This window comes from Epinephelus moara, chromosome 8 (assembly GCF_006386435.1).
Source record: "Epinephelus moara isolate mb chromosome 8, YSFRI_EMoa_1.0, whole genome shotgun sequence".
NCBI lineage: Eukaryota > Metazoa > Chordata > Actinopteri > Perciformes > Serranidae > Epinephelus > Epinephelus moara.
In genome coordinates, this window is record NC_065513.1 from 38611334 (window position 1) to 38621163 (window position 9830).

The 9830-nt window shown below is 40.6% G+C and overlaps 1 protein-coding gene across 1 annotated transcript; it reads right to left on the reverse strand.

Annotated features, from left to right (window-relative positions):
• Positions 1 to 2284: 2284 nt before the first annotated feature.
• LOC126394803 (piggyBac transposable element-derived protein 3-like) lies at positions 2285 to 3319 on the reverse strand. Its single transcript, XM_050051886.1, has 2 exons — positions 3280 to 3319; positions 2285 to 2945 (listed from the first exon to the last, which is right to left on the reverse strand). Exons 1-2 carry the CDS (start codon positions 3313 to 3315, stop codon positions 2529 to 2531), a joined length of 453 nt encoding a protein of 150 aa, XP_049907843.1. The 5' UTR covers positions 3316 to 3319; the 3' UTR covers positions 2285 to 2528.
• Positions 3320 to 9830: the final 6511 nt, after the last annotated feature.

The window sequence follows — 9830 nt, forward strand, 5'->3', positions numbered from 1 at the left end:
TGGCCATTCTCCTCTGACCTCTGGCATCAACAAGGCATTTTGGCTCACTGGATATTTTCTCTTTTTGGGATCATCCTCTGTAAACCCTAGAGATGGTTGTGTGTGAAAATCCCAGTAAATACTCAGACCAGCCTGTCTGGCACCAACAACCATGCCACGTTCAAAGTCACTTAAATCACCTTTCTTCCCCATTCTGATGCTCACTTTGAACTTCAACAGCCCACCCTCTGCATGTATGTTGTTATTGTCTTCTTTTTGCTGTGTTTGGGACATTCCTGGGCACAAGATGCAGGTGATGTCAGGATTTATAAGAGAAAGCTGTGAAAATTGCAGACACAGCACTGAAAAACAAGAATCTAGCGGATCTGGGGTCCGCTTGTACCACTGGCAATATTATTAACAGCAGCTGACGATTCCTGCATATTATACTTTTTAAATGTGTAAAAATGGCCAGTGGAATGAGACATTCAAGTTTTAAAGATCCTTTGTAACAGCCTAAATTCATTTATGAGGTGCAAAGTGGTGGAAAGCACTCTGTCCAAGTTCAGTATTTACTAGAGAGGTAGCTACATTTAAACAGGCCTGAGATCCTGCCTTGTGAGCAGGGGTTTTAAATTTGATGAATAAAATACTAAGGCAGCGCAGATGATGATGAGTGCTGATGCTGAGTGGTGATGAGATTTGTTTTCAGTAATGGAACGCATCACACAAAGAATAAATAAATTAAAAAATGAAGGAAAACAGTAAACATAAAAAAACAGACTTGAAAAACATAAACTACACAAAGGCTTTCTCTGTGTGTGTGTGTGTGTGCGTGAGTGTATTATGTTGTGGGGACAAATCTGTTTATACAGTCACATTATTGGGACTCATCTTCCTTTTGGGACCAAATCCAAAGTCCCCACAACGTAAATCATTATTTTTCAAGGTGAGGACTTGGGTAAAGGTGAGGGCAGGGTTGGGTTAAGGTTAGGGTAAAATTAGGTTAGGCCAAGGTTAGGCTGAGGGTAAGTCTCTGGGAAATAAATGCGAATCAATGTAATGTCCTCAGAAGTCAAGGATACACAACTGTGTGTGTGTCTGTGTGTGTCCCTTGCACAGTTGCCCAGACTGAGCACTACACAATCAAAGCCAGAATTGAATTTTCTGTTCAAACATCATCCAAAATTGGGTTAATTTCCATTTCCAAAACAGCCCCACACAGAAATTCCCCACAGCATGGCAGCAGCAGAGAGCGGCTGTTATAGCGGGAAGCGTCTTCTCCCTGTAGCATTCAGCACTGAAGGACAGATGATCATTATGTGATCAAAATGGATTGTCAGTGGGGAGCAGCTCCAAGCAGGGATTACTGTGATATGACAGGATGTGTTGCTGTGTAGCATATCCCTCATGAAAAATGCTCACGACACTGAATTATAAGTTAAGTATGAATAAAAGCATGAAAATCAAAAGGCATTTGATTTTGTCACGGGCAATTTCTCAAACATATGATTCTTAATCGCTCTTAAGCTCCGCTGATTGAGGCTCAACTCAACCAATGACATGCCTCCAAATAAGCTCTTTATCAGAGACAGATGAACAACTAAACCCAGAATCTTTGCAGCTTTTACTTTTGAGCATTCATTCATCCCACTGTTGGATTCAGGGGCATATTGGTAGAAATGTAATGTAATGTTCACAACTATGTTTGCGTTTGTTTATAATAGAGTTTATGTCAGCTGGCTTTTTTTGTTGTCTGGCAGATGAACATATCAACAGCTAAATTGGGAATATGCCAGATAAATACATAAATTCAATTAGAATTGAAAATTTTTGGAAAAATAATTAATTGCTATTTTCTAATGTTTCTAGGCTAAAATAACACAATTTCATGATTTTTTTCAAAATATGACCTTTATTTTTCATTTTACAGTTTGTATCTCCCAGGATACATTGCATTTTTCATTTTACAGTTTGTATCTCCCAGGATACATTGCCCGTTTAGGGGGGCAAATTTTTCAAATATTTCATTTGTAAACTTTTAAAACATATAAGCAATTAATTAGTTACTTTTTTTCATGTTTTGTAAACAAAGTTTAAAAAAAGTGGGGGAAAAACTGACCACAAGTCATTGGACACAAATCTAGCTTTGAATAAACAACAAGCTACTAACATTACACAAAACGTCTTATTCCTGTTCTTATGCAAACATCTCCCCTGTGGAGCTCCTACACTAGAAATAGCCTACTGGCAGTGGAAGCTGTGGAAACAGTTGCGAGGTTTTTGGCCAGTGACAATACAAAGCTTCATTTTGCACTTCTGACACACGATGGAGGTCTGTCCATCCTGGCACATCCTGCATCGGCCTTTCACTGACACGATAGGGAAGTGGTCAATCCCGTCATATCTCATATCATCCACAGGCCTGGGATCTTTTGGCTGTTTGATTACTCTTGGTGGTGTGTTGTCTTCGTTTCCTTTGGAGAGGCGACCCCTTTTTTGCTTTTCAGGGTAGATGAGTCCTTTGGCAACATCCAACCTAAAGTCCTTCAGGCAATGATGTGAGTGTTGTACTCAGATACAATCTTCGGGCATGGCACACTTATCTTCTTCTTTTCCTGTTTGGAGTAGCGTCTCACTTGGCCAACAGGGTTGACAGAAGCACAGGAGCTCACCAAGGTGACAGTTTTGTTGTCTGCCCATTTGACCACAGCAATCTTTGCATCGTTGTCTACACGAAAGTCAAAGCTGCCTCTTCCTCTTCGTAGGAGGTCTCGATCTTCTTCCAATGTACAACCCATCAAGCGGTTCTTTCGAATGGTACCCAAACTTCTGAGGCCCAATTCATCTTCCTCATCTTCACTGGTTCCCTCATCTTCATCTGAATCAGATGAACCATCAGGTGGCAACACAACAGATGCCACCTCTCTCTTTCTTGTACCATAGAAAGTACTGGTAGAAATTCCCTGAAAACATATGTACACTGGTGAATTAATCAGTAATACACATTTAAGAGTAAAATGAAGTGTAATCAACATTTAACACCTTTATATTATTGATTATCTGTAGAGTATAGGCTTCAAAACATAAGTATATCTGAGAGTGATTATGCTTGTTTATATACCCCTATCTGGACAACGTATCCCCCAGGATACAGACATTCAATGCCTGTTTATCAAAGTTGTGTAAATGTAATTCATTATTTTTCAACCAGAATACATAAAATTATCCTTAAAGAACAATATTTTCAAAAACAAATCCCCTCAAAACATAATTAACAAGAAAAATAACAACACTTACCTCATGGCCAGTGTCTCTGTCCACGTAGGCAGCCATTTTGGAGTGTGACATAAATGTATCAATTTAGTTTTGAATGCTGCCATAAAGTCACATGACCTGGGTACTTGATCCATCCCCCCTTAAGACTTTCTCATGATATTTAGTGCAGATACTTAATGCCCCTCCCCCCTACAGCCTGCCAAATGTCTGTATCTCCCAGGATACAGAAACCATTTAAGGGTTAAATAAAAACGTCAAGCAGAGTATGTCCCTGCCCCTTCAGAGCATACACCACATCCACAGCTGTCATGGTGTGCTTGGTGTAGTTAGGTGACGGCATCATAGATCACATTCTCCAGGAAGACCTCAAACACACCGCGAGTCTTCTGGTAGAACAGACCAGAGATGAGCTTAGCTCCACCATGGCGAGCCAGACGACATGGGAGCAGCCCAGCTTCCTTTCAGCGCTCAAATTGAGAAACTGGAGACGCCGCGGCCCAGAGCTCTGCGCCTGGCATGTGATCTGCAACGATAGTTTCGGTGTCTGGTCTATTTTTTTCTGTCAAGCTGCAACCAAAACTGGCAGGAAAACACACTGAAAATCTGTTAAGAACAATAGAGACAGGTCTTTACATGTTTTTAGAACAGAGCAGAGACGCAGAATCGCTTGCTGACCAGTGTGGAGAAATGTGCTTCAGCGGCCTGGCGACTGCTGACAGGCAGCTGGGTGATGGCGGTGACCCTTGGTGCACCGAGTCCTTTTCCTCCGCCACTAAACCTGTGATTAACCTTTTGCACTCCACCCCCATTTTGTAGCAAAAACGCCTAAAATGACATACCCAAATAAAATGATTCTAGCTTCTGAACTGCTCTGACTACATGCATGCATGAGGTCTTGCCTGAAAGAAAACTCCTTGAAGTTTCTTGTGAAATTGTCAGAAACACTCTAGGTGATACAGAGACAAAGTAATGGGCCCCTGAAGTCAGTAAAAAATTTAAGATTTTGGTCCGCCTAAAATAAAAAATGTTTTTCAGGATGAATAACTGTCTGTGGCTTCATCTGTGGAGGTAAATGATAGTATGGGGCTGTAGGCACACTATCAATGAACACTCGTTTCAAATTTGAAGAAGAAAGCACAAAGTATGACCATTCTACAGTGTTATTTCCATGAAAAGATCCAGGCGGAGCTCCAAAATTTAAGTCGGTCTCTCGGCTTCAAAACAGTACTGTCAGTGATTAAACAACACTCAGACGTATAAGACGCATAAGATCGCGAGTAATCCTTTAACTTTTCCCGTCGAAAAACGGCATGACATGACTTGTCACCACTCATCGTGATTTTGGACCATGTGTGTTTAGGCTGGTCTTGTGTGAAATACATAATAAATAAAAGAAAACGATGGAAAGTCGAGAGCTTCCTGAATCTGGCAATACCAAATATGGCATGGTTTGATGACGTAGTGCGCCTGGGAGATACCATTTATTAGAGGAGGAGGGGAGTGAGGACATCGGTATCCTCGCGGAGTTAGACTCTGTTCAATAAGCTGCTTCTTCATTTAGCGTATTCTCAAGTTATTTAATTTTCAGTATTTTATTGCTGTTTAAATGTAGGCTATCGTGTTTTTTTATATGGCCAGAATTCTGGAAAAATAATGGCCATATTGGCTGTCCAAAAAAAGTCTATCATAAACCCTGGTTTATAATCACGTGAAAATAAGAACCGTGTATTTGTAACTTAAGAATGAGGAGCAGGTCCTCGTCCACATAGTCCTCCATGTTGTTTTGCAGTAGCTCTGAATGGACACACCCAACGCTGGCATCCACGTTTTTTCTTCAGCCACCATAGTTCTACTACATGCTTGGTACACGGGAGAAGTTTCAGTTCTTACCACTAGATGCCACTAAATCCTACACATTAGACCTTTAAGTGAATTTTCTATAGACAGAAGCACAGATCTGCAGCCAGACACAGCTACTGTGGGGTTGTTTTTAAAACGTTAATTACTCCAAAGATTATAGAAGCAAATAATGTAAAATAGTTTGGTGACAGTTTATATGATTGAATCAATCCCACTCTATTTTAGTCTCAAATCTGTTGTATTTCAAATGGTTACATCAAAAGTGACACAGCAGTGTTTGCTTCGTAATGCATGTCACTAATAAAACATGAACAGCTGAATTAAAAAGGAAGCTGGGACACGCAGGATCAATTAGCTCTGGATATTCCGACATCTCCCACAAAAACAGGCAGAAAACTGAGCCACATCTGAGCAATCTGATGTGTGTTGAGATGTGTTTGGCTGTTTTATAGCACTCTGGTGTCGTTTGCACATGATTTAATGATGGTAAACACAGTGGACGGCCATGTGTAATGGCAACAACGTATCTGCCCTCCTGCCCTCTGACAGCTGCGGTGGTTTAATGAACTGAAGATGAAGCATTACATACAGCACAAAGCAGCAGCGGAGGAGAGATAGTTGGAATCACTCTTATTATTTTATGATAAATGCAGACTGATTCAGTGCCCTTCCAGCTTTACCCACATTAAACGTTATTTTTTTGAAGCAGATTAAAACACATCTACTGGCCGGAGTGTGTTCAGTATCAAAGTTAACTCACATTATAGCATCATTCCATCATTTCTGTGCATTTGCTGCAAGCGTGTAGTTTCCTCTTGTTGATAAAATGTCCAGACCGGCAGCAGATTGATGGTGGGCCAGAGACAGACGTGTTTCAGAAACATCTATTCTTAGCGCAAAGACACATTTTCCAACAAAATACCATCGACACACCTCTCCTCCCACCTCTGCACAAAAATACCATAGAGCCATACAATGCCAATTTCAAAGAAAGGCAGTACCGAACTGTTGGAGCGCTGCCTGCACTGGTTATTGCTCTGCCACAAAATCAGCTTTATTCTCAAAATATTACAACTTTATTCTCACTTGTGTGACATTAAACAGCTACAAAAAAATGTAAATGAAAAATTATAGAAATTATTATATAAATAGCCTATTATAAATGTTAAAAAAAGAGACGTGAAGTCCCTCCCCTTCCGGTGTTCCCCATGGGAACTTATTTGGAAAGAATGTACACGATAGTTAAAGGCAAGAGAAAAATATACCATTTAATCCCGTTGGAATTTTGCCATGAATTACACGTGATGTATACCTGTTGGAGAGATAATTTTGCAACTCAATAAAGTCACAGTTTGTTGTAGTACCATATAGTTTTATGTGAAACTGCCTGGTTAACTACATCTCTGGTGTTGCACAATATACGTCACCTACATGCTCTGATGTGTTTTATCCAGTGACTCTAGCGTCTTTTTATCAGCTGGGAAGTAAAAGAATGAGACCTGTTGCTTGTGTGTGCCGCTTCAGAGAAAGCTAGACTTGTGTAATTGTTTTAATTTCGTTTGGTCACAGACTTATACTTCAACAGTTTTACAACAAACTTACAAAAGTATCTCTTACTTCAACAAACGTCTTGTGTTTAATTCATGGCACAATTTAAATGGGACTAAAAAGTAATTTTCAGCTCAGGACTACTGAAACTTAAAAGCTTAGTTGACTCATGGACACTATAAATTATGTACAAAGCAACAAGTGTTGTTGTACAAGTGTTACTAGATCATTTACAGAAGTTTGTTTTTATTGCAGAGGACGAGGAGCACAGAAGAAAATTTCACTTTAAACACCAGTTTGCAAGGACTGCATTAAAACAGATGTGCACTTCAGTGGTGGGCGTAAAACTGTGAAACTCCCTACACGATGATTTAAAGGGTTGTCTAAATATTTCTCAGTTCAAAAGAATGTATAAAGAAAGAACAATTAGACTATACTAGTCCCTACCCATTGAGTGCACAGTTGCCCACGTACAGTTTCACATAGATTGACCATGTCAGTGAGTAGAAAAACGTGGGACAGACAAAATGACTGAGTTTCCATGATTATGTACAGCATACCATACCATGACTTAGTCATACCAAAAATTAGAAAAAAACCCCCAACATTGGTCCACAGGGGGAGCCACAGAGATCGGTTGCATTTTAGCCATTTTGAAGCATGTTTCTGTTGTTATAGCGCCACCCAGTTGCCAATTAGAGTTAAATTTCTCCAGTCACCTTGAGGCGTCCTGTTCTACATATCTACCAAGTTTAGTAAAAATCCAGCGGTTAGGTCCTAGATAAGAAATGAGCTCTCTAGCGCCCCCATTTTGTTTGATGGGGTCAATAATGGAGGGGTCCCCTCAGATTATGTGTGGTCATATGCCTACAAAGTTGCGTGGTGATGGGTGAAACCCTTGAGATGTTATACACCTTTATGTGATGAGCCACGCCCTCCGCAATATTCATTGCCTTATAGAAGCTCAGTTTTAGTAAGTTTTCCAACTTTTGCCAAGAGGGAACTTTAGATATTGGTCCCTAGATTATGTTCACCCAGTTTCATGCAGATCGCTCAAACTTCCTAGGAAGAGATCCATTTGAAGTGTTTTTCAAAAAATTCAAAATGGCGGAAAATCTATATAAGCGGAAGTTATGGGTTCTTGAGGCAAATGTGTTCCTCATGAGGAGAGGCATCTCTGTGCAAAGTTTCATGTCTCTACGACATACGGGGCATGAGATATGCCCATTCAAAGTTTGCAATTTCAATCGGTTGCTATAGCGCCCCCCTTTGGCCAATTGATGTAATATTGCTTCATTGGCATCCTCCCATGACCCTCTACCACTGTGCCAAATTTCGCATGGATTGACCAAGTCAGTGAGGAGAAAAACATGGAACAGACACACAGACAGAGTTTTCGTCATTATATATAGTAAGAAGATGACGTTGTCACGTAGAAGCTGTTCCCTTGTTGAAGGGGGCTCTCGATTCTTCTGTTTATCTATTTATTTATTTCTATTTCAGAAGGTACTGCTTGTAACTTTTGTTTTCTTCCCCCTGCTCCTTTTCAGTCATGGAAATATGTATATGAGTTGTTTTGATCGTGACTTTGATTGCTGTCCATGGATATGAGCGGAACAAAAAAAACAAATATTTGTGGTCCACTGGAAGGGTCTTTCTCTTTCTCTTTCTGTCTCTCTCTTTTTAAATTGTTTTCAACAATAATAACAGACTGATTAAAATACAGTACTGGCGCAGTGTCTCCGCCATGTTGCAGGAGACCTTGTGAGTGAGTAGGCCGGGTTTGGACGCAGAGGGAGAGTGGGGGCGAGTTTGCCCGAAGAGTGTGAGAGATGATAACACTGGCAAGGCTTAATGGAAGAAATGGCTTATGAAATGCAACATCAGATTTATCTACATACACAGTTTTGTCTCATTCTATGTTACGTTTAAAAAGACATTGATATTTCCTGTCATTTTCCTGTCATCTCCCGACTTTATGCTACCTTCTTAAGGCATAAATACTGTTAAAAAGGGTTTGATGATGAGGTTTTTGCAGCATAGTGATGCTGTGTTGTTCCAGTACTTTTTAAACTCATGTTCCCTTGAGCAGCACAGGGAGTGTTAGTGTAACACTGACAGTCTAGTGTCTGTATTCCTTCTGTCTGGTAGTCAGTCCCACTCTCAGCCATTCCACACTGCAGTGGTGTAAGTGTGAAAAGTTCAAATATTGGTCTTTCCTGTGAAGCTGGTTAGGCAACGACTGCTCGGTGCCAACATCAGCACAAAGGGATGAGAGCAGCGAGAGGCTCTGCCCAGTCTGTGGTGAGCTGTGTTTGAGATGTAGGAACAACACCAATGTGAAGCTGTGATTCTCTGCGTAGCCTCACAAATGTAAATTCATAATTCCCCGTCAGTGTTTCTGTTCTTGTTGTATGTGACAGGATGTTTTTTGGCATCAAGTGTGCGATCCTGGCTTCACATGAGATTTGTTTCTTCATCCTCTTCCTCCAACACACTCACACACGCACACTCCCCGTCCTGCCAAAACAAACCCTGAACAACTTGAGAAAATTGGAGGAAATGTGAGAATTTAACCCCAGAGACTTGCTGATGCAGTTGCCACTAATCGTTTATATTTACACACTTGCGCAAATTCTAATTAACATCTTATTCACCAGAGGAGTAGCTGTTAGTCACAGCTGATGGTTTTGCCAGTGAAGTGGGAGAGGGGTGTTTATTTCAGGGCAGTTTCACACTTATAGGAAGCGCACCCACAATAATACTTGTTATGGAGTGAATTTTATCCCCTGCTGGATATCCTGTTTCATCAAGTGAATCAAGTCTTTGCTTCATCAGTTTTTGTTTCTTCTTTTCTCCTCTGCTAGTCCTGCTGACATGGAGCTCTGTGGATGCATAGACAAGCTTCTCCAGGGTCTTCATTGCTGCTTCCTGCTGGGCCATCATTAGCTGTAGATGTAACACAACGTTAGGATTACAACTGTAGGTAGGTAGCAGAATGTGCTAATGATTACAGCTCACACCAGAGTAGACCAACGCTGTGGCTGTGTCTGAAATCACTCACTTCTCACTATGTAGTCTACTAAGATTTATTTTGGGCATTCAATCAATCAATTTTATTTATAAAGACCAATATCACAAATCACAATTTGCCTCACAGGGCT

Excerpts from the sequence above, each read along its gene's own strand:
- LOC126394803 (XM_050051886.1), bottom strand. The coding sequence starts at position 3,315 with ATGGCTGCCTACGTGGACAGAGACACTGGCCATGAG. Across the intron at positions 2,946-3,279 it reads ACAGAGACACTGGCCATGAG|GGAATTTCTACCAGTACTTT; the intron begins GTAAGTGTTGTT and ends ATATGTTTTCAG.